This window comes from Lepus europaeus, chromosome 2, assembly GCF_033115175.1.
Source record: "Lepus europaeus isolate LE1 chromosome 2, mLepTim1.pri, whole genome shotgun sequence".
In the NCBI taxonomy this organism is placed as follows: Eukaryota; Metazoa; Chordata; class Mammalia; order Lagomorpha; family Leporidae; genus Lepus; species Lepus europaeus.
In genome coordinates this window covers 138,006,210-138,031,552 of record NC_084828.1, presented here as the reverse complement: position 1 = coordinate 138,031,552, position 25,343 = coordinate 138,006,210, and the positions used below count along the sequence as shown (strand labels likewise).

Sequence of the window (25,343 nt, the reverse complement as noted above, 5' to 3'; positions counted from 1 at the left end):
CCCTTGCTTTGGTAGCATAAAAAGCTTAGTGAGCCATGCTCTTTACCTCATTCCCTTTCAGCTTTATGCATCCCTTTCTACCAAAACAAAAATTATATCCAAACATGGAATTTTATAAAATGCTTCTTAATAAGCTACTTGTCTGGCCAGCGCCACAGCCCACTAGGCTAATCCTCTGCCTGCAGCGCCTGCACACCAGGTTCTAGTCCCATTTGGGGCGCCGGATTCTGTCACGGTTGCTCCTCTTCCAGTCCAGCTCTCTGCTGTGGCCCAGGAGTGCAGCAGAGGATGGCCCAAGTGCTTGGGCCCTGCACCCGCATGGGAGACTAGGAGAAGCAGCTGGCTCCTGGCTTCAGATCGGCGCAGCATGCTGGCCATGGTGGCCATTGAGGGGTGAACCAACGGAAAAGGAAGACCTTTCTGTCTGTCTCTCTCTCTCACTGTCTAACTGCCTGTCCAAAAAAAAAAAAAAAAAAAAAAAAGCTACTTGTCATCAGGGTACAGATTTATCATATACTGGTTCTGAAGTAAAAGTCTAAACAAAGAGGCCAATGAGTTAGCCCTTTTATGACTTGATTCTCTAGTATGTCTTACTTTTGTAGCCATAGGTTTCTCATATCAGATTCTGAATCCTTTTTAAAATATTTATTTATTCATTTGAAGGGAAGAATCACACACACACAGAGAAAAATATCTTCCATCTACCGATTCACTCCCCCAAATGCCCACAATAACCAGGGTTGGTCTAGGCCAAAGGCAGGAGCCAGGAACTCCATCTGGGTCTTCCACGTGAGTGGCAGGAGTCCAAGCACTTGGGCCATAATCAGTTGCCATACCAGGAACATTAGCAGAAAGTAGAAGGGCTAGAACTTGAACCTGCACTCTAATATTGGATGCCAGCATCTGTCTCAAACAATGACTTTGCCCACTGTGCAACACTGCCTGCCTCTTAAATCCTATTTTCTGATGCAAGCTCTTACCTTGATATCTCTTAAGACATTTCATAGCTCCTTCCTGGCAGATTATTTGCAAAGAATGGCCATTGCAATGGAATGCTGTCTGCTTCACCTCTTTGGGAGGTGATTAGTTCATGATGGTGGAGCTCTAGTGAATGAAATGAGTGCCTTCATAAAAAAGGACCTCAGAGAGCTCTCTTGCCTTCTTTCCGCCATATGAGGATGCAGTGAGAAGACAGCCATCTGCAATCCTGAAGGGAGTCCTCACCACAACCCAACAATGCTGGCAACCTGGCTGTGGACTTCCAGGTTCCAGAGTCATGAGACACAGATCTCTGTAGTTTATAATCTACCCAAGCTATGGTACGTTGTTTTAACAGTCTGAATGGATGGAGCCAACTACCATCCCTGTAGGTGGATCCTTTTGCAAGGTGACTTTATCTTACACCTCAGCACTAGATAGGGTATCCTTCCCTATGTGTTGAATTTCAGTTGCTCTTCCGATAAACTGACCAATACAATGCAATGCAATGAAGGTGATATTGCCTGACTTCTGGGTCTGGGCCTCAAGAGCCTTTGCATTTCTGTCCTACCATCTTGGAGAACTTATTTGAGACCAGTGTATGAAGAAGTCACAGCTGGCTTTCTAGTTAGTGACCAGCTACATGGGGTATAGACAAGTCTTGCCACCTGAGCTCCCCAAACCAATCACTCGACAATCAGAATCAGTACGAGATATGTGAGTCAGGCTATCTTAGACCATTCAATCCAAGTCAAGGCATAAGATGGCTGTGATTTCATGAGTGACCTCAGGTGAGAACCACAATACTGTGTGAGTTGAGCTCAGTCTAAATTGCTGACCAATAGAATTGTGAACTAATAAAATGGTTGTTGTTTTTCGCCATTAATTTTTAAGGCATTTTGTTACACAACAGTAGATTACTGATATATTCTCCTTTTTCATCTTTGATATAAAAGAAGTTGACTGTGTATTTAGTATGTATATGTCTGTGTGTCTGTGTATAGAATGCTTCACATATTTGCCATAGTTTCCCATCAAATCTTGTTTGAATTGAGAAAAAAAAAATACTTGCCTTTATGTCTAAAGGTACCAGAGAATGAAGGTGAACCTGATTATTCCAACACAAATACTTCATTTAACAGGAGCCCCAGGATTAGAATCCTTATGACAGACTGCTGAATAGCCAGACTCCTTGGGTAAATTCTTTTACAGAGGAGAGTGCTTTCTGATTATTCTCAGATGTTTTTCTTCCATGGTTCAACATTTCTCTTTTTGCTACACTAATTTCCATCTCATTTTTCAACACTTTTCAGCCCTTTCTAATTTGGAGGTGGGCTTAATTTGCTTCCCTCTTTGACTCCCTCAGAACTTGCTTCCTTTTCTCTGTCCTCCTCTACCATTCTATCCTCAACGTCTTCAGGCTGTGACAGGACCAGATGGGAGCGTAATGCGTAGTCTCAGACTGCTCCGCCAGCTCCACCTCTTTTACCTCCAAACCACATCTCTGATGTTCTCTGTGGTCCTGCCTTTGTTGTTTCTTCTCCACAAACTTCCCTCTCCTCTCCGCTGTTGGAAACATAGCCCATGCCTGCTGTGATATGGACAGGAGAAACCACACTGCTTAGCAGCTGGGGCTGTACTTGACAGATTGGAGATTATTTTTTCTTATTTGGCTGTGGCTGGGCAGCAGTATATTTATTTTCCTCTTTGACACCGGCGACAGCTCTTGCTGTGCCAGCTCAGAATCCAGAGAGTAAATGAATGCGTGGAGGAAGCTTGGAGCCTTCCAGGTGGACGCAGCCCAGTCTCCTGAGCTCTGCTGTTTTGCAGCCTTCTGAAAATTGAGTCAGGAGAGCAGCAGCCCAGGCACAGACTCAAGGGAGCAGTGAGAGAAATGTGGGTGTGAAGGGAGAAAGGCAGAGGGGAGAAAGATGAGAGGAGGTGAAGAGAGATGGGAGAAGAGGGAGGAAAAATACAGGGGCTTTGCGGTGGGTAAGAGTTGACCCGGGGATGCTGGAAAGCACACTGTTGGCACTTTTTGTTCCTGCTGCTCCCGCCAACTGGCGTCGTTCTTATGAAAACAGAGAAAGAGGGCAACGATAGACGAATCAGAGCTTCCAAAGTGGAAATAAGCAGCACGCACAAGCAGAGCGGTATTCATCTATGTCAATCGTTTTGTTGTTACAGAATTGTACTTTTTCCTTCTTCCAGTTTTGTTCCTGTATTTTCTCTTTAATACGAACAAGAGAATAGAGAACGGATGCAAGTTGTAAATATTGTTCAAATATTGAATTCCTAGAAGCACACCGTGACTCAAGAGGAGAGCAAGGCCAAAAATTCATCACTTGGGGGATTCTATTCACCTCATTCTTTCTCCCTCTCCACCAGAAATAAGAACACCACTGAATTTCATGTTTTTAATCCCATTACTTACTACACATATGCATATATGCCTTTATATCTACATATGTCTATGCTTAGACAATATTGTTTCATCTTGGTTATTTGCAAACACTATGAAGATTATGCAAATGATGCCATACCTAATAATGTGTAGTCTTACAGGGCTTGATTTGTTGACTTTACATTATGTTTCTAGGGCAAATCCAGGTTGTCATAAGTGACTTTATTTCACTTTTCTTCACTGCTATGTGATATTATACTACATGAGTTTATCTGCCTACTCTCCTGGTTCATGGAATCAAAACTGTTTCCATGGCTTTGCTGTTGTGAATAGGCTGGCTGTGGATATCGTTATACAAGTCTCCTGGTACTCATGTGCAAGTGGGTCCCTAAGGAAAAGACTCAGAAATACAATTATAAGGTCTGCAAATTTAAACAAAGTGCAGTCATGCATTGCATACCAATGGGGATATGCACTGAGAAATGCAGAGTTAGCCATAAATGTCACAGTGTGCTTACACAAACCTACATGGGATGGCTTATTACACCCATAGACTATATGATGTAGCCATTGCCTCTAGCCTGCAGACTTGTGCAGCCTGTTATGATACTGAATGAGCAACTGAAACACAACAGTAAATACTTATGTGTCTAAACATATTTAAATGTAGAAAAGCTATGGTAAAAATATTGGGCAGTAGGAATTTTTCAGTTCCATTATAATCTTACAGTTCCACTATCACTTACATACGCAGTCCGTTGTAGACTAAAATGTTATATTCAGTTATAAACTGAATACGTTTATAAATTTAAAAAATTATATACTACTAAATATATACATTGGAGTAAATTTATATGACAAAATAAATAGATAAAAAACAGACAAGGTACTCCTGAAGAAGATGCTTTTTATCTTCCTCTGAAAAATATACAGGCAGGCACTGTGGCTCAGCAGGTTAAGCCACGCTTGGGATGCCTACATCCCATATCATAGTGCCAGTTAGAGTCCTACCTCCCATGTTTCCTATCCAGTTTCCTGATGATGCACCTGGGATGCAACTAATGATGACCCAAATACTTGGGTTTCTACCAGCCATGTTGGAGACCAGATGGGGTTCTGGGCTCTGGCTTCAAAGTGGCCCAGTCCCAGCTGTTGTAGCCATCTGGGGAGTGAACCAGCAGATGAAAGATCTCTGTTTCTGTTGCACCCTCTCCCTCTCTCTCTGTCATTCTGTCTTTCAAATAAATACACATATAAACGAAACTTAAAAAGAATGCTGTAAAGACTTATGAAGCTACAGAGATTAGGATAGTATGACACTGGTGCAGGGATAGGCTATACTCCAATGAAATATAATTAAAAGCCTAGAAATAGAAACTACTATACATAACAGAGGAAGTATAGATGCTTGGGAAATGTAGGAACAGACAATAAATGATGTTGGAATAAATGATTATCCATTTGAGGGAAGAAATGCAATTGGATGTCTTTGTATCATATACAAAACCCAGTTAAAATAAGGATAAGCCTTTAAAAAACTTCAGAAAAAGATACACTTCTGACTTTGGGGCAGGGAATGACTTATTAAATATGACAGAACAACTCAACAGAAAAATGAACAGAAAGGTTGGAAATATAATCAACTTAATTAACAATCAGATGCAAATGAAGACTTCAGAATAATTTCATTTCATACATACTAGATTGACAAAAATTAAGTGGCAAAATTTGTACCACCATTTGGAAAACAATTGGCATAATTTTGCAAAAATGACTATTTATTTGGAGACCTATCACTCAGCACTTCCATGCTAGGTATAGATTCAGGATGGCCGCCAAGTCGAGAATTCAAATACATAATAATTGGTTCATTGCTACTCCCATGCAGTACATGATAAAATAATAGCACGCATATTTCTAGGCTTTATGGCCACTCTAAATGCGTCCTGGGAAACCACCCAGCTTTAACTCAACATGGAGATATATAGAATCTTCCCTGTCTCAACCATATCTCTGCTCAGGCACTTGAAAAATATGCTGGTTGCTTTGTGGACTGCAGCTTCCTAGAGTATCTGATGAAAGGTAGAAATCTTAGGCAGACTCTGCCCCACGAAAAATTCATGGATAATTTGAAAAGCTTCACTGCCTCCCTAACGTCCTTCTATGCCCCTCCTTAGGGTCTATGTTCCTTGGGGTAATAGCCAGGCTCTAAGTCATTGTCATTCCAAGGTCACAGCTAAGACACTGAGGTATGACTCAGCCTGCATCTATGAGCAGCACATCTTCAGGTTTGAGTGCTAGAATGGAAGATCCGCATTTCTAGATCTAGTGCCAAGGGCACTTAGGTTCAAAGGTCCCAGGTAGGTAGGCACAGAGACCCATGAGAGCAGAGAGGGGGTATCCACAAGGCTCCCTTCGCTCCTTTGCCTCACAGACAGATGGGCAGGGCTGTCAGGCACAGCTTCTGGGTTGTGTTCAGTAAGGAGCCCATGGGAGACCAGCACTCCTGAGGGCTGTTGATATGAATGTAAACAGCCTCACGTTTATAAATCCAGGTTTTCCTGAGTGAGTTGCCAAGGGTCCTGTAATTCTAACAGAGTAACATGGACTTCATCCCATTTCTCCAACCACCACCCATAAGAGAAGACAGGTTTCACTTCCTACTTTTTCTTTTTTTTTTTTTTTTTTAAGATTTATTTTATTTATTTGAAAGGCAGAATTACACAGAGAGAGGGAGAGATACATATCTAGATAGATGGTTCACTCGTCCAAATGGCCACAACAGCCCTGGCTGGCCCAAGCTGAAGCTAGGAGCCTGGAGCTTCATCCAGATCTATGTAGATACCAAGGGCCCAAGGACTAGGATCATATTCCCCTGCTCTCCCAGGCACATTAGCAGGGCTCTGGATTGAAAGTGGAGCATCCAGGACTCAAACAAGTGCTCATATGGGATGATGGCACCACAGGCAGGCACTGGCTTAACCTACTACACCTTAAGGCTGGGCCCTGATAGCCACTTCTTAAATATTGACAAGAAACACACATTTCCATTGGAAAACATTAAAATGCAGGGAATTCACCTTCAAATGCAAAAAAAAAAAAAAAATTCAGATTTTTTGTATTTGCTAGCCATAGTGATGCATTTAAGAATCTGACATTAGTGAGGTCTTAGTTTGTCAGATATATGTAGTTATTAATTGAAAAAATATCACAGGAAATGTAAAGTATCATTTTAGAAGGAAGAGGAGATCTTAAGAGTATAAGTTCCAGACTCAGATGGGTCTGTGCCTTACTGCCATTTACTTATTGTGCAACCTTGGGCCAGTCTCAGGCTTGGCATTCTGGTGGGTAAAACAAGGATAAAGGTAGTACATAGTTCCTGGGGATTTGTGACAACAAAATGAGAGGATATGTGTAAAAAGTGAGTTACTCTTAAAATTAATAATCTGGCTGTCGAGGGGATGGAATGAATCAGTGGATGGGAGATTCTCTCTCTCTCTCTCTCTCTCTCTCTCTCTCTCTCTTTCTCTTTCTGTCTCCCTTCCTCCCTCCCTCTATCTGCCTTTTAAATAAATAAATATTTTTTAAATTCTTTAAGAATAGTCAATCCTTAAAAGAAAGGATATTGTTAAATTTTCCAGTGTGATATGAAAGATGGGTTAAACCTAATTTCTGAAACGCTGTGAGGCTAATAAAACTTAACTAAGTGATAGAAATATAATCAACTTAATTCAGAACTCATCCGAATGAACCCCATGATCTCAGTTCACGTAAAGCCCGTGAGTTCAGCTCCAACACCAGCCTGTAGCTTGACTGGATATGGCAGTTAATTTTAAGAATAACCCACTTTTTAAATTTATTCCCATATTCTGGGCTCTGCTCTAAGCTTCTTACACACATCTCATCCTGGGCTTCTGGCCTGGCATCCACTGATTCCTCCACATTTCAGGTCCCACATCATCTGCCTCTCTGCTATGTGAAATCTCTCCAATCTGGAACCTCGCACATCCACCACATCCCCACATCCACCGAAACCAATGCAGTTGGTAGCATCAAACATCTGACTGCCTCAACTGTCTACATTAAGTGACTGCCAGAATCTACTTCCTGCATGAGATTATTCTCACAGGGCCCAATCTAATGGATTGTCCTGAATCCTTCCTCCTACCCATTTTGTGCAAGTATGAACACATCTGTAGAAATCCAAATATCTCCTCTTCCTTTTAAAAATATGAGTCATATTTAGATGGAATTCCCAAATACAATCTCCCATGCTGGCAGGTGTTGCAGTACAGTGAGTTATCCTGCCCCTTGGGAAACCTGTATCCCATACTGGAAGTGCCTGGGATCAAGTCCTGGCTACTCTGCTTCTAATCCAGCTTCCTGGTGCCTGGAGGCATCAAGTAATGGTTGGATTCCTGCTACCATGTGGGCAACCAAGTTGGAGTTCCTAGCTTCTGCCTGTTTTTTTCTGGCTGTTGTAGGCATTTTGGGGATAAACCAATAGATAGAAGCACCTCCTCTCTCTCTCTCTCTCTCCTTCTCTCTGTCACTCTGCCTTTCAAACAAATGAGTAAATAGATAAGAAAATCTTTAAAAAGACCCTCCCATGTATATGATAACTACTGGGCTAAGTACTGAGCTACTGAAGAACCACATGGCATGTTAGTGAATGTTACTGATTTACATGATTTTATTTTTTAGTGCTGCCAATCAACAAACAGAAGGAGAGTAGGGTTTGGACATCAGGAATTGGACTCTGGAGCCAAACTGTTCAGTTACTAATCCCAGCTCTATTACTGACTCTCCTGATTTTCTTGCTAAACCTCACTGGTTCATCTGTTAAGTAAATGTAATAAATAGTTATCTACTTAATAGGATTATTTTAGGATTAAATAAGATAATCCCTGTAAAATACTTTTTAAAAGGGCATGGCAGTGTCAAGTATGCAATAATGCTTGATGTTGTTCCTATTACAATTAATTCATCAGAAAAAATTAGTCATTTTCCACAATGTATCTCCTACAACAAGTGGCATCATGCTATGAAAATATCAATTTGGCCTGAATTTAAGTAGGTGCCTCTCCTGCCTCACGTGCCCTGATATTGAAAGCATAAAAATAAGTTCTTGTTTCTTGTTATACAGTGCCTATCCCAAACAATTGGACTTGCCAGTATCCTCCACTCATCTCTGCCCATGGGTCAAGTGTAAAGTCACCCATCACCTCCCAAGGGCCAAATCTAGTGGTTGCTGCAATTCCTTTCTCACTAACCATCTCCTGTGTGATGTTCTCCACACTTCCTCTTCCTCTTTCCTGAATTTGAGCACACATGCTCTGTTGGCTTTCTGGCTGTCTGCACGGCCAGCTCCTCTTAGTCCCTTTATGAGTGCCTCTTCATTTCCTTCAAAAAGAGCTGCTCCAAGATTCCTTCTCTTCTTGTCATTACTGCCATTCTCTCCCAGGAGTTCGGAAAGATGACTCCACATCTACCTTCTTTGCCACTGCTTGAGTTCGGGCCCTGTCCATTTACAACCTGACTATGGAAATCACCTCTTAAGCAGTTATCTGACTGCCACATTTTCCCCTCTTAGCTGGGCCACCAAAATGACCTTCCTAAAATATAACTATAAAATATAAAATAAAAATCTGACTCTGTCATCCTCAAGCCAAAAATCTGCAATGCTTTCCTTTACCTTGTTAGACCAGATCCAAAAGTTTTTAATGTGCCTATTGCTTTTGCATTTTAATGATCCACATTCAGAAGTTATCCTGTAAGATTTTGTTGTTAGATTATATGCAGTTCAAACAAAGGGCATGACTCCAAATGTTTCTCAAGACTACATTTCCATGCAAATTAATTTCCATGATAAATTCTTAGTTGTAATCTTACAATCATACATCTCAAAGACTCCTGCCAGTTTCAAAGTTCAAATATTAAGTGATGGTATACTTATAGAACAGAAAAAGCTCCCAGAACATGCTTTGAGAAACATCAAGTACACTGTTCTGTCAGAACACAAACCAGTTAAATTCCACGTGGGTATTTAGACTTGCTGAGGTGCTCCAATCTGTATTCCTGCAAATCTTCACCATCACGTGCTAAAAATGTTGGCTTTTCCATTGCCTTGACTACACTGGGAATTTTCATATAACATCGCCCAATGTGTTCTAGGCTCAGCTCAAAAACCATTAGGCAGAGCTTTGAATACAAACTCCTGCTGCTTTCAGATTCCAGTAAAGACACAACCTGACACCTCCACAGCCTTCCATGGATTCACACTAAACACTTCATAAGAGAAGGGCCAGAGGTGTGCATAGTGTGTGTTTTCAGTATCAGTTTCTTGCATTAGGACTGCAACAGCTGTATGCAGTAATCATCAGGGGTAGAGTTGGCCACATCAGCCAGTCTAAGACATCTACATCATCATTCTGACAGCAGTTGGACACTTTCTGTGCAGTGGTGTTTAATGTATTGCACTGATTTATAAGTCAATTGGATTGGCTTCATCATGTTGGACCACATTTTGCTTTATGATGAGCTACAAGCCAGAGTCTATATAGTTTGATTTAGGGCTCAGAGCAAAACCAATAAAATATAAGGGGGTGGGGGGAGGCTGCTGTATTCCCTAGTGTATTGACTGAAAATTTATCCCAGCATTAAACAACTCTGCTGATATTTCGAGACATCTGTTTCAGACTGCCTTCCCGCAAATTTCCCTTTAGAGAGATAACCCTCGATGTACAGTTACTATTGCATTCCTGTCAAACTCAAATAAGGTCCTGCAAAGAAAATGGAAAAAGAATGCAAGGAGTGTATCTGCTTTATTCAAACTAAAACAAACCAACAATGCAATGCGCTTCATTAACTCAAGTCAAGCTAAGTTCAGAAGTCTACAGCTCACAGAGCAAACCCCGTAGTCCAATATCAGTTTGCTTTGATTTAAAGCCTTATGTTTGGCAGAAAATATAGAAGCCTTGGAATTCAGTCAGAAAAATGTGTAGATGTGAATTATTGAAAAAACAGACAACACGCCCAGTTAGTGTGAGTACAGGAAGTGTGAGATCCACCCCAGAGACCCCAATTTCATGACCCCTTGGAATTTGAGCTCTGAATGTCACTTACCCTATGACGATGCATGAGATGGCAGTTCCCAAGAAGGCGTATGTTAAAATAGATCCTAGGTTTTGAAAAAAGTGTCTCTGGAGAGGAAAAATATTTCATAGAGTACATAAGCATTTTTTCTTAGTGTAACAGGTAATAAAATAAATGTATGCATTTCAGAAGACCTCCCTTCTCTCAGTGTTTAGATAAATTTTGTTTTTGGAGCCTCACTTCTGGTCTTATTTTGCCAAAAATATTTAACTCATTTATGCTGTAAAAGGCAGGGTAAAAGGAAGGAAACAGTGGGAAATGCCCATCTGGAAGACAGGGTGAGGGTGAGAGAAACCACTGCCAGCATTAACTGGATCCGAGAGGGAGGGAATGGACTGGGGCAACATCTGTGCAGGACTCTGGGACAATTCCATTCTGTTGTCAACATCGCCCCCTTTAAAATACTCTTCTGAGATTCCAGCTGCCTTTGAATTTTATTGGATCTCTGACTTCCTTGACTTATATGTGTCTTCTGAATGTGATGAAACCAAGCTTTAAAAACCTACAACACTTTACTTTGGTTTAATGAATCAGACACAAAGTAATGCCTAGTATTGTGACTGGAGATGAGGAATAAATCCAGCCTCCTAAATCTTTTCGAATGATTACTTAGCACAATGTCCAGGATTCACGTGGGACCTGAGTAGCCAGAACTGACAGCAAGAGGGAGCCTGAAGAACACAAGCCAGTCAGGTCTGTAAGGAGCAGGCTGCCTGCTGCTGGAGATGAGAGGCCAAGGGGAGGACACCCCCAGCAGAGGAGCAGCAGCTTCCACTCTGCATCTCAAAATCCCACAAGCATAGGGGATGTCAGTGCTTAGGCTATAATGTGAGTTACTAAACTGCAAAAGGTGTGCTGAGGATTTGCCCAAGTTCTGTCAGGCAAGGACATAGAGACTGCCCTGGACATTCTCTCCCTGAGTATGAGCAGCTTTCCTGAGTTTGCATCCTGATGGACAAACCCAACGTGAATTAATCAGTGAACTTCTGGTTACAATCTTTTAGAATAAACCCTCCAGTAGAAACGTGATGAAAGCCATGTATGTCATTCTACAATTTTCTAATAGCCACCTTAAAACACAAAAGGTGAAACTGATTTTGATGTTTTGTTTAACCCAATGGATCTAAAATACTATCATTTCAATATTAAATCAATATAAAGCATTATTGAGATGTTTTACATTCTCGTTTTCAATACAAAGAATTCAAAACCCAGAGTGTATTTTACACTGAGAGTGCATCTCAGTTCAGACTAGTCACATTTCCAGGGCTCAGCAGCTGCATGTGGCTAACAGTCCAGGTGTTGGACAGAATGGGCATAGAAGAATTCTTAGCTGTTGGCTTTTTATCTTTATAACATAATCTCAGGCAGTGATATTCTTATCAAATAGGCAAGCCCCTAAAATAATTAGTTTTTTTTCTCTATTAGTGATAGTAAAATCTCTTCTTAGTAATAATAGAAGAAAATCATCATCATATATTTACCTTCTTCAGACTATACCCAGCATGAAATATAATTGGTGGCAGCAAAACATTGAAGAATATTTCTGGATCAAATGTCATCTGCCAGAAAAGACAATAGTACAGTTAGAAATATATTTGTCTCATTAAATATGTATTTGATAAAATAGTTAACAGCTGCTCTAAGTTCATATGGGGTGTATTAATATACTATTTAATTAGCAGAGATGAAAACAGAATACCCAAACTTACAAACTCATAATTGCAAAGTATCTATAAAGTCATCTTTTAAACAAAAACCCTCTATACTTTTTATATAGCTAACAACAATAACAGCACCAAGAAACTCCATGAAATAGAGCTAACAACAATGAAAAAACTCAATAAAAACTCTCTGGGAAAGCAAACATTTCCTTTTATTTTTATTAGTTATTCATTCCTCATATTTTAATGGCTTTTTATTTTATTCTTTCTGATGAAAGGAATTGGTAGTGCTCAATTGCTTTGGCTTCTGACAAGGATTTATTTAAAGTTTTCCCCATTGTAGAAAAAGCAGACACAAAAAGAAAACTAGGGATCTATATCCTTAATAAACACAGATGAAAAGATTCTCAATGAAATACCAGCAAATTAAATCCAAAACCACATCAAAAAGATCATACATCATGATCAAGTGGGATCTATCCCAGAAATACAAGGGTGGTTCAACATTTGCAAATCAATAGATGTCATAAATCACATCAGTAGAATAAAGAACAAAAACCACATGGTCATCTCAATAGATGCAGAGAAAGCATTTGATAATATTCAGCATACCTTCATGATTAAAAAAAACCCTCAAAAATCAGGTATAGAAGGAACATTCCTCAAAATTCTAAAGGCTATATTTCACAAACCAACAGCCAATACTATACTGAATGGGGAAAAACTGAAAGCATTTCCCCTCAGATCTGGAACAAGACAAGGACGTCTACTTCACCACTCTTATTCAAGTAGTATTAGAAGTTTTAGCATGAGTGATTATGGCGGAGAAGGAAATAAACAGCATCAAAACTGAAAAAGAGGAAGTCAAATTATCCATGTTTGCAGAGGACATGATGTTGTACATGGGAAAGCCTAGTACTCCACCAAAAAAACCTGTTAGAATTGATAAACCAATTCAGTAAAGTTGCAGAAGCTTTTTTTTTTTTTTTGTATGCTAATGGTGAAAGAGAAATAAAGAGGGGCTGGCACTGTGGCGCAGCAGGTTAACGTCCTGGCCTGAAGCGCTGGCATCCCATATGGGTGCTGGTTCGAGGCCCAGCTGCTCCACTTTCTATCCAGCTCTCTGCTCTGGCCTGGGAAAGCAGTAGAAGATAGCCCAAGTCCTTGAGCCCCTGCACCCACGTGGGAGACCCGGAAGAAGCTCCTGGCTCCTGGATTCTGATCAGCACAGCGCTGGCCATTGCGGCCAATTGGGGAGTGAACCATAGGATGGAAGACCTCTCTCTCTCTCTCTCTCTCTCTCTCTCTCTCTGCCTCTCCTCTCTCTGTGTAACTCTGCTTTTCAAATAAATAAATCTCTAAAAAAAAGAGAGAGAGAGAGAAATAAAGAAAGAAATCTCATTCACAACAGCCACAAAAAAAAAAATCAAATATTCAGGAATAAACCAAAGAAGTGAAAGACCTCTACAGTGCAAATTATCAAACATTGATGAAGAAATCATCAAGAACAGAAAAAAATGGAAAGATATTCCTTGCTCATGGATCAGAAGAATCAATATCATTAAAATTTCTATACTACCTAAAGCAATCTACAGATTCAGTGAAATCTCTATCTAAATACCAAAGATATTCATTAAAGAATTAGAAAAACTGGCTGAGGAGCCTATGAGAGTGTTTTAGGCATGGAAAGCCAAGACACTCTGGGAAAGAAAAAAAAAGAAGACCTAAATGAAGGATCTCAGCGAGTGTGACCCCAGTGGAAAGAATGGGGCCATCAAGGTAGGAGGCACCTTTCTCTGAAGGGAGGAGAGAACTTCCACTTTGACTATGACCCTGTCGGAATAAGATCAAAGTCGGCAAACCCTAAAGTCTTCCATAGCCTCGGCAACTCATGACTAGAGCCTAGGGAGATTACTGACGCCATAAACAAGAGTGTTAAATTGTTAAATCAACATCAAGAGTCACTGTGTACTTACGTCCCAAGTGGGAGCTGTCCTTAATGGGTTGTCCAATGTGAAGTAATGATAAAGCTAGTACTGAAACAGTATTTTTACACTTTGTGTTTACGTGTGGGTGCAAACTGATGAAATCTTTACATAGTATATACTGAATCGATCTTCTGTATATAAAGATAATTGAAAATGAAAAAAAAAACTTGTTAAATTGGAAATTACATAGAAAATTAATCAATTTTTTAAAAAAATATCATGTAGGATCTCTGTCATTAATGTGCTATACACTGTTATTTAATGCTATAACTAGTACTCCAACAGTATTTTTTCACTTTGTGTTGCTATGTGAGGGCAAACTGTTGAAATCTTTATATATACTAAACTAATTTTCTGTATATAAAGAGAATTGAAAATGAATCTTGATGTGAATGGAAGGGGAGAGTGAGCGGGAAAGGGGAGGGTTGGGGGTGGGAGGGAAGTTACGGGGGGGGGGGGGAAGCCATTGTAATTCATAAGCTGTGCTTTGGAAATTTATATTCATTAAATAAAAGATTAAAAAAAAGAATTAGAAAAACTAATCCTAAATGAGACTTAAATAAATCTAAATGAAATCACAAAAGACCCAGAATAGCTGAAGTGATCCTGAACAAGAAAAATAAAGCTGGAGGTTTCACAGTAACTGACTTTAAAGCATGCTACAAAGTTATAGTAATTAAAACAACATGGAGTACCATAAAAATGATATATAGATCCATGGATCAGAATAGAGAGCCCAGAAATTAACCTACATACATACAGCCTACTGATTTTTGACCCAAGTGTTCAGACCACACAGTAGAGCAAGAGTAATCTCTTCAACAAATGGTGCTGGCAAAACTGAATGTATATGTGTACCAAATACAAAAATCAACTCAAGATGGATCAAAGACCTGAGATTATGAAGTTGCTGGAAGAAAACATAGGGGACCACCTTGTGGCGCCGGCACACCGGGTTCTAGTCCCGGTTGGGGCACTGGATTCTGTCCCGGTTGCCCCTCTTCCAGGCCAGCTCTCTACTGTGGCCAGGGAGTGCTGTGGAGGATGGCCTAAGTGTTTGGGCCCTGCACCCCATGGGAGACCAGGAGAAGCACCTGGCTCCTGCCATCAGATCAGCGCGGTGTGCTGGCCGCAGCACGCCAGCCACGGCGGCCATTGGAGGGTGAACCAACGGCAAAGGAAGACCTTTCTCTCTGTCTCTCTCTCTCACTGTCCACTCTGCCTGTAAAAAAAAAAAAGAAAGAAAACATAGGGGAAACATTGGTATAGGGGAAAACTTCTTGGACAAAATCCTCAAAGCACAGACAACAAAAGCAAAACTAAACAAATGGGACTATATCAAACTCAGAAGATTTTACACAGCAAATGAAACAATCAACAGAGTGAAGAGACACCCAGCATAATGGGAAAAAAATATTTGCAAACCACCTGACAAAGGATTAATGTCCCAAATATATCAGCAACTTAAAAAACTCAACAACAGAAAAACAACCAATGGGGCCAACAATGCGGTACAGCAGGTAAAGCCACTACCAGCGATGCTGGCATCCCACATGGGTGTCTGTTCCTGTCCTGGTTGCTCCACTTTGGATCCAGCTCCCTGCTAATGTCCTTGGGAAAGCAGTGGAGGATGGCCCAAGTGCTTGGGCCCCTGAACCCACGTGGGAGACATGAAAAAAGCTATTGGCTCCTGACTTTGGCCTGAACCATCCCAGATTACTGAAGCTATTTGGGGAGTGAACCAACAGATGGAAGATCTGTCTCTCTCATTCTCTCCTCCTAACTCTGCCTTTCAAATAAATAAATAAATCTTTAAAAAATCCAGTTGAGAAATGGGAAAAGGACCTCAATAGATAGTTCTCGAAAGAAGAAACACAAATGGCCAAAAAATGTATGATATATAAATGGCCAACAAACATATGATATATTTCCCATCAGGAAAATGCAAATCAAACCACAATGAGATATCATCTCATCCATGACAGAATGGTTAAAATCGAAATCACAGAGAGTAGCTGGCGAGGATGTGGAGAAAGGGGAACAATTATACACAGTTGGTGGGAATGTAAATTAGTGCAGCCATTGTGGAAAACAGTATGGAGATTTCTTTAAAAGTCTAGAAATAGACTTGCCATTTGATCCAGCAATCCCACTACTGGGCATATACCCAAAAGACTTGAACACAAAGCATCAAATAGATACCTGCACCATGTTTATAGGAACACTATTCACAATGGCCATAATTTGAAATCAACAAAGAAGCCCATCATCAGATGATTGAATTAAAAATGTGGTATATATACACAGTATTCGGCTACAAAAAAGAATGAAATTCTACTATTTGTAGTAAAATGGATGCAACTGGAGAACATCATGTTGATTGAAATAAGCTAGACCCAGAAAGACACATACTGGATGTTCTCCCTTTTATCTGGAAACTAAAATTTAAAAAACAAACAAAGAAAAAAGAAATGTCTATGAGTACCAGTATTGCTGCAAAATATAGTTTTGCAAAACTTTGTTTTATACTTTTGTCAAATCAATGATTAAGAATGTTATACTCGGGCCGGCGCTGTGACACAGTGGGTTAAAGCTGTGGCCTGCAACGCCGGCATCCCATATGGGCGCTGGTTAGAATCCCAGCTGCTCTACCTCCAATCCAGCTCTCTGCTATGGCCTGGAAAAGTAGTGGAAGATGGCCCAAGTCCTTGGACCCCTGCGCCCACGTGGGAGACCCGGAGGAAGCTCCTGGCTCCTGGCTTCAGATCAGCTCAGCTCAGCTCTGGCCATTGCAGTCATTTGGGGAGTGAACCAGTGGATGGAAGACCCCTCTTTCTCTGGATCCACCTCTCTCTGTAACTCTGTCTTTCAAATGAATAAAATACATCTTTAAAAAAAAAAAAAAGAATGTTATACTACTGTAGTTTTAATGATCTGTGATTATTTTTAAATGTACTATATATGGGTGAAACTGTCATTTTTCCATTCAATTATTGTTTATAGCCATTGCCTATCTTCCCATTAGAGTCTTTTTGCTTTTTATTTGCTAAACTTCTTATTCAGTAAACTATAAGCCTTTTTACTGTAATGTAAATTTAAAACATGTCATCTCAAAAACTAAAAAAAAAAAGGGGGGGGAGGAGGAAGGAAGGGAGGAGGGAGAGTGGGGGAGGGAGGGAGGCAGGGAATATCATTGTGTTCTTAGAACTGTATGGAAAGATCACAATGAATCTGTTAAAAACTAACAATTAAAATAAAATTTTTAAAAAGAAATGTGGAAGAAAAAGAATAACATCGTCCCCAAATAACAAATGTTGAGAAATTTGTTCTTTATTTTCTCTAATTTATCCTATTTCAAGTTTTTTTTTGTTTGTTTGTTTTTCCAGGCTCCTTGAGAAAACACATTTGGAAATGAAAGTGGAATTTCTAAAATTTATTTGGGTTTTTTTTTACTTATGTTAAAATAAACTTAGCAAAAAAAGGAAAGAACAAGTATGACTTGATATGAAGGACAATGAAATGAGAAATTCTTAGATCCAGCACAAGTACCTGCTGTTTGCTGGATAATCTACACAAGAAAGCTCATTTAAACTCAAATCCTTCCTGGACCCTCCTCTTCTTTCCCTCCATCTTTCCATCCTTCAAATCGTCCTCCCAACACTGCCATTCATTAAAAGTTCACGGAAAACTGGAATTTAAAGTATGTTTATTTGGGTGAAAAACAATTTTGAAATATATGCAGTTTTTCCATAATACACATTTTCCACATATTACAAAAAAATCTTTTCACTGAAGCAAACTCTTAAGTTGTATTCCATTTTCCATAAACTTTTTTTAAGTGCCTTCATATCTCACCATGAGGGCCTCTCACTCTTGTAGTACTCATCAGAATCTTTCAGATGTATGCATCTGGCACTATAATTTATCATTTCCTTTTTCCTTTTTAAAAAATATTTATTTAATTATTTGAAAGGCAGAGTGAAAGAAGAAGGGTAAGAGGGAGGGGAGGTAAGAGGGAGAAGTTAATGGAGGAGAGGGGAGAGAGAGAGAGAATCTTCCATCCATTGGTCCACTCTAAATGCCTGCCGCAACGAGGACTGAGCCAGGACAAAGTTAGGAGCCTGGAACTCCATCTGGGTCTGCAAAGCAGAGATCCAAGGGCTTGGGCTATGATTTACTTGTCTTATCAGGCACATTATCAGGAAGCTGGCTTGGAGGTGGAGCAGCCAGACTTGAATCAGCACTCCCACATGGGATAGGGGCATCACAAGAGGGATGCAGGCTCTCCAAGAGGTGGCTTAGCCCGCTAGGCACAACACCACCCCACCTTCCCTTTCTGCCTGAAGTCTTACTCCTTTCTGAAGCTGTATCTCAAAAGTTAGCTCCCTGTGAAATCTGCTTGATCTTTAAGTCCAAATTGACCATTCTCTCTTCTGTGCTTTTTCAGTACATTGGCCCCTACCTGTGGCATCTTGTGTTTCATAACAAACTTTGAGTACTGGTTTCTGTTTACATTTTCCTCATTACACTGGAAGCTTATCAAGGACCAGAATGATGCCTTTGTCAATTCTGCAGCACTTCCATCTCTCCCAGGGCCTAGCCTGTTGCTAAATAAACATTTCCTCAATTGTAAAGAAAAAGTAAAGCTTGAGCATCAAATATGTTAAAATGAAATGGATTATTCTTACATCACAGCTAAATGTTGCTTACGTTGAGTGGAAATTAAGAAAAACCTCTTGTGGCTCCATTTTTCACGTTGGGTTTCTGTCTTTTCTTTCCCATACTGGCCCTTGAACTCTCCCAATCTAATTAATATTTGGCAAGAGAGAGGTGGAAGAAGTTGCATCCTGATTCTCTCCCACAACCTAGCTGGGTACCCACTGGAGTCACAACTCCTTGTACCAGTGGCTACTTAGGGGTCAACTGTGGCCCCATCCTCAGCCCTGAGCCATCTGCTGCATTCTCAGCTCTCTGCTTGGCCCATGTGGCCTAGCTGTGGCAGTATCTCTTGATCCACTTTTTCTCTGGATGTAGTTTGTCACAATCAAAACCATTAGAAGTGGGATGTGATGGCCTCAGCTTCTCTTTTCTTCTAAAGTCTAAGGGTCCTTAGGTACTGCTGTGCTCATAGATTGGCTGACTTTGGATGGGTGACAATTCCCAGGTCAATGGCCATGGGTCCTAGGGTCCAAAAAGGGGGAGAATGTGGGGAGATGGGGCTGCAAAAGATGGAAGTGAGACTGGCAGAGCATGGAGCTGACTGCAAATGGACAAGATACCAGTGGAGGCTGGAGCAGGGAGAGAGAGGATCTGATTTGCACTTCCAGAGAATCACTTGAGTGACTGCTCTGGAACCCAGGTGAGAGAGGATGGTGCTCTGGAGTTGGGAAGAAGAAAGCTGTTCCCAGGTGTCTTGGGGAGAAGAAATGGGCAGCTGATGGACTGGGTGTTGGGGAGAACATAAAAGAAAGGGATCACTTCCAGGGTTCTTGCTTAAGCAATTAAGAAAACCCAAATTCAGTAGCTGCCCATTAGGTATATCGCTGACATCTAGGAAGCACTTTGTCATTTATTTATTATTAAAGAAAATATTTCACTATCATACATTATACACTTCTAAAAAAAACTACACTACTTACATTATGATACAGACACCACTAAGTACCTGTCATTGCCTTTGTTACATTGGCTCATTTGGAAATCTGAGTAAAAAAGTTTCATTCTATGAAATAATCAATGAAGAAAGTAAAATCAATGCTTTTTCCCATGCCATACACAAAGCCAATAGGTTATATTACTTTATTTTTCAGAAAATCTGTTTAATTCCACCAAGTTTCCCATTTTATAATTTATTTTGGGTTCTGAAAATATCCGGCTTTGGTCTGGAAATTTTGTGATGGGTTTGAGAGAAGCAGTAATGGTGGGTTTTAACCCCCTCAACTCTTTTAATGTAGGAAAACCAAGGTAGTGAATTAACAGAAAAACAAATCATTTCAGTGCATCATCGAGGTTCCTGTATGTAAATTTTATGGAGTAGTGTGTTGTAGAAGCATGGACACTCAGAGCCAAGTTGCCTGGATTCAAATCCCACACGTGCTCTTTGATTTGAACAGCTGTTTTAATCCCTTTATGCCTTGATTTTCTCATCTTTACAATGAACACAATGACATAGAACTCAATCTGAAGGTGGCTTCGATGATAAGGATTGAATGAGCAAATATTTGTATAGCCTTTGCATCGTTGGTTGATAAGAATTTATTATTAAAGAAAAATAAAATATGTGAATAAATATTTTCAAAGTTTTACAATTTTTTAAACTGTCCTATTGTCAGGAACTCCTGAAGTTTACATAACTGTGAAATTTGCAAGGCGATCTTAATTTTCTTCTTTTTTTTTTTCTTCTTCTTTTTTTTTTTTTGACAGGAAGAGTGGATAGTAAGAGAGAGAGAGAAAGGTCTTCCTTTTTGCCGTTGGTTCACCCTCCAATGGCCGCTGCGGCCAGCGCATCACGCTGATCCGAAGCCAGGAGCCAGGTGCTTCTCCTGGTCTCCCATGTGGGTGCAGGGCCCAAGGACTTGGGCCATCCTCCACTGCACTCCCTGGCCACAGCAGAGAGCTGGCCTGGAAGAGGGGCAACCGGGATAGAATCAGGCGCCCCGACCGGGACTAAAACCCCGTGTGCCCGTGCTGCTAGGTGGAGGATTAGCCTGTTAAGCCACAGTGCTGGCCAATTTTCTTTCTAAGTTCATTCTTTTTGCCAAGATGGTCATAAATGCCATTTTGGAGCTATTTTTACATGGCTTTTTTGAGAGTACGCCAATTGCATTTTGGAAGTTTTTAGCACGGAGGTGTGTCAGTGCTGGAGGGATGAAGCAATGCAGCTACAATCTTCAGGGGGACAGACACAGCGGTGCAGCCTCCTAGACAGCAAATCCCTTGCCTCGGCAGTTTTTCTGCAAAAATTGGGCTAATCACTCACCCAGAACATTTCAATAATCAGAAAGCCCCATTCCCTGCATGCAGGTTAACAAATGTGCCATTGAATTATATTTTCTGGAGCAGCCAGATGAAACTGGCAGGCTGAGAATGGCATGCGTCAGGCAAGGATTTATTTGTGTATACAAAACAGATTTGTGTTCCTTTCAGACTTGCTGTCAGCGAGGAACTGCGGGATCAGACTTCTGGGAGGAACTCCAAACTCAGAAATGGCTGGAGCTGCGCTTGTACCAGCCTCCAGATGGGAATTCCATTGTCACTTTCCTCAGACTTTGTGTTCAAATCCTGGCCTGGGAGGTGAAGCTGTTTTTACGACAGGGACAAATTTCTTAATTATAATATGGGAGGCAAATGAGAGGATGGGAAGAGTAGGAAATGTTCCAGCTACAGCACTTCCACTAGTCTTTTAGGATATAAACCTCAGCGACAGGTATTTGGCACAGTGGTTCAGATGCCACTTGAAATGCCTGCACCCCATCCTGGAGTGCCTTGGTTTGAGTCCTGGCTCCACTATGCCTACTGATGACATGCATCCTGACTAGCAGCAGACAATGGCTCAAGTACTCAGTTCCTGCTGCCCAAGTGGGAGATCTGGACTGAGTTTCAAGTGTGTGGCTTTGGCCTGGTCCAGCCCAAGCTGTTGAGGCATTTGAGGAGTGAACCAACAGATAGAAGATTTCATTCTGTATCTCTCTCTCTGTGTCTTTCAAAAAAAATTTTTTTAAAAAAGATATCAATCTTGGGGCCAGGGCCGTGGCTCACTTGGCTAATCATCCCCCTGTGGCGCCGGCATCCCATATGGGTGCCGGGTGCTAGTCTCGGTTGCTCCTCTTCCAGTCCAGCTCTCTGCTGTGGCCCAGGAGGGCAGTGGAGGATGGCCCAAGTGCTTGGGCCCTGCACCTGCATGAGAGACCAGGAGGAAGCACCTGGCTCCTGACTTTGGATCTGCACAGCACCGGCCGTAGTGGCCATTTGGGGGGTGAACTAACGGAAAAAGGAAGAGCTTTCTCTCTCTCTCTCACTGTCTATAACTCTAACGGTCAAATGAAAAAAAAAAAAATCTTACAGGCAATGCATGCCCAGCAGAGAACCTTTTACAAAGATGCTCAATATGGTAGCCACTGGCCACAAGGTCCACTGAACCTTTGAATCATAGCTAGTGCAATTGAGGGTCTGAATATTACTACTCTTGTTTTTAAGATTTATCTTATTCATTTGAAGGGCAGCATTTCAGAGAAAGAGAAGGAGAGACAGAGAGAGATTTTTCATTCATTGATTCACTCCCCAAATGGCTGCAATGGTCGGGGTGGGTCAGGCCAAAGCCAGGAACCAGGAGCTTCATCCAGGCCCCCACAGCTGCAGAGGCCCAAGCAGTTGAGCTATCATCTGCTGCTTTCCAGGTACATTAGCAGGGAGCTGGATCAGAAGTGGAGCAGCTGGGACTCACCAACATCCATGTGGGATGCCAGTGTTGCAGGGAGCTACTTTATCCACTGTGTCACAACGCCAGGCCCTGAATATTATTTTGACACCAGTGACTCCTGGCAATTGTACAGTGTATTTATAGACAATCACTAGAATTTAAACTTCATATCATTATGGGTTTTTTAAATTAAAAAAAATTATTGAAAATTATTATACATATTTATGGGATAGAATGTGACAATTTTTTGTTTTCTCTTTGTGCTCCTAGAAGTACTTTTTAAAACTAATTTTAACAATTTTTAAAAGATTTATTTATTTATTTGAAAATCAGAGTTACAGAGGCAGAGGAAGACAGACAGAGAGAGGTCTTCATTAAGTTGGTTCGCTCCTCAAATGGCCGCAACAGCTGGACCTGGGCCAATCCGAAGCCAGGAGCTTCTTCCAGGTCTCCCATATGGGTGCAGGTGCCCAAGGACTCGGGCCATTTTCTACTGACTTCCTAGGACATAGCAGGGAGCTGGATTTGAAATGGAGCACCCAGGACTTGAACCGGCACCCATATGGGATGCCAGCACTGCAGGCAGGGGCTTTACCCACTATGCCACAGTATTGACCCCAAGGCAACTTTTAACATTTTGACATATTCATTTCAGATGTGGCTATTATATACATACAGATTTTTTGTGTATTATAAATGCTTTTCTTGAAATATGGATATTAATATCACATATGTGGGATTCTTGACACTTGCAACAAAGTGAATAGAACTAGTGATCATTATGCTAAACTGAAATAAGCCAGACACAGGAACACATATATAGTGTGTTTTGTCTTCTGTATCATATGGAAGGTAATATATACAGAGAGAGTATAACAATTGAGTACATATCATATTTGGGAGTATACATAGTTATAAATACCGTCTTCACTGAAGAACACCATCTACATGACAATATACCATTCTTTCCTCATTTTATGACCACTGTCAAGAATCTCATTTCATAGTCTATCACGCTACACAGGTTGTGGCTAATTTGGAGTAATATACCACAAGCTTTGAGGTGGAAGCGTTATGCATGTTTCAAGAAAACAGTGAGATTTTAAAATATAATATGGGGGAGAGAAAAACATTAATATGTTCATGAGGATGCAGCAAGTTTTAAATATTATCTCAAATGATGCACCAGCATTTGGCCAGGAATGGGCCAGACATTCTGTTCACATAATCAACTTAGAAACTTCCCAGAGTAGAGAGGAAATGTACGAAGTTTCATTCCCAAATTCATCAGAAAGCTATCTTTGTAAACTTTCCTTTGGGCTTGGGTAATAAGGCACCCAGTGACTCCATATGACTTATCCAGAAAAAAAAAATCAGTGCTCTGCTGAACTATTAAATAAATAATCACTAAAATAACCACCCTGGTAAGGGACTATGGTTTATATGACATATTTCTTGCAAAAAATCTTTCAAAAATATTGTTTCATCAGTTCTGACAGCAATCCAGAGTGGTGGCTGGCAAATGCAATTATCCCCATTTTCTAGAGACAGGAGAAAGAATTAATAGCAAGTCCAGTGCCAATCAATGAGACAAGGATATCACTGGGAATTGGATGTGTGTGCATGGGCAAACTAAATGTTGACTTTGCAAGGAACACCAGGCGAACCTAGTTGCTTCAAGCAAGATTTAGGAGTGTGCAAGAGAAGTTAGGACTAACAGAGTTTTGTTATTTTGGCAACTGCTGATTCCCTTGGAAGAGTAAAAATGATTAACATAATAACATACCCAATCATCTTTGACACTTAATTCATTAAAAATTTAACAAGCCCCTTCTTGCTGCAAAGAAATTAAAGATACTGTATACCATAGAGAGCTGGATTCCATGAAAAATAGAGCCAAAGGAAGACGTATAACTGCAGCAAAAGGTACTGAGATCAGCTGTAATTCACCTGTCCCGCACAGGGCCACTCTGAGTTTGCTGACCTGCAGGAAGGCTTGCTGTTGAAGCAGCACATGAATTGGGTTTTGAAGGACAGGTAGGAGTCTCTCCATGGTGCACCACCAGACAGAACCATGCTCTTTTGCCTGCCCTAGGAACAGTGGGTCAGTGCTCCCCAAGTCACAGAGGAAATTGGCAGCCACTTGGAGTTTCAGTTACAGTTGGTATCAAATACATTAAAAACGTGTCCAATATAAAAATAAATGTATATGTATTACAAAATTAAATATAATATTCATATGTATTCTAATTTTAACCTTTAAATTTTTATTTATTTATTTGAGAGGAAAGATAAAGAGAGTTCCCATCTTCTGGTTCATTCCCCAAAAACCCACAAAAGCTGGGAGTTGGGAATAGAATCCAGATTTTTTACGAGGAGTCCAATCATCTGAGCCATCACTACTGCCTCCCAGGGTCTGCACTGGTGGGAAGCTAGAGTCAGGAGCTGGTGCCAAAAACTGAATCCTGGTACTCTAATGTGGGATTGGGCATCTAACACTAGGTAAAACATCCACTCCTGTATGAATTTTAAAATATTTATTGATTTTTTATTTATTTGAAGTGAGGCTGGGGTGGGGAGAGAGCACTTTCCATCTGCTGGTTCACTCCTCAAATGCCTGCAACAGCTGGGCCTGGTTCAGGTTAAAGCCAGGAGCCAGAAACTCAATCCTGATCTCCCAATGGGTGGCAAGGACCCAGCCACTTGAGTCTTCACTTGCTACATTCCAGGATGCA

At 40.8% G+C, this 25,343-nt stretch overlaps 1 protein-coding gene across 1 annotated transcript in view; it reads right to left on the bottom strand.

Annotated features, from left to right (window-relative positions):
- Positions 1–25,343, bottom strand: part of SLC9A9 (solute carrier family 9 member A9) — a 625,461-nt gene that overhangs the window by 564,054 nt on the left and 36,064 nt on the right. Inside the window, exons 3-4 of the mRNA XM_062213558.1 lie at positions 12,022–12,099; positions 10,508–10,584 (exon numbers count right to left, since the gene is read on the bottom strand). Of these exons, the coding sequence (XP_062069542.1) occupies positions 10,508–10,584; positions 12,022–12,099 (155 nt within the window). The remainder of the gene's footprint in view (positions 1–10,507; positions 10,585–12,021; positions 12,100–25,343) is intronic.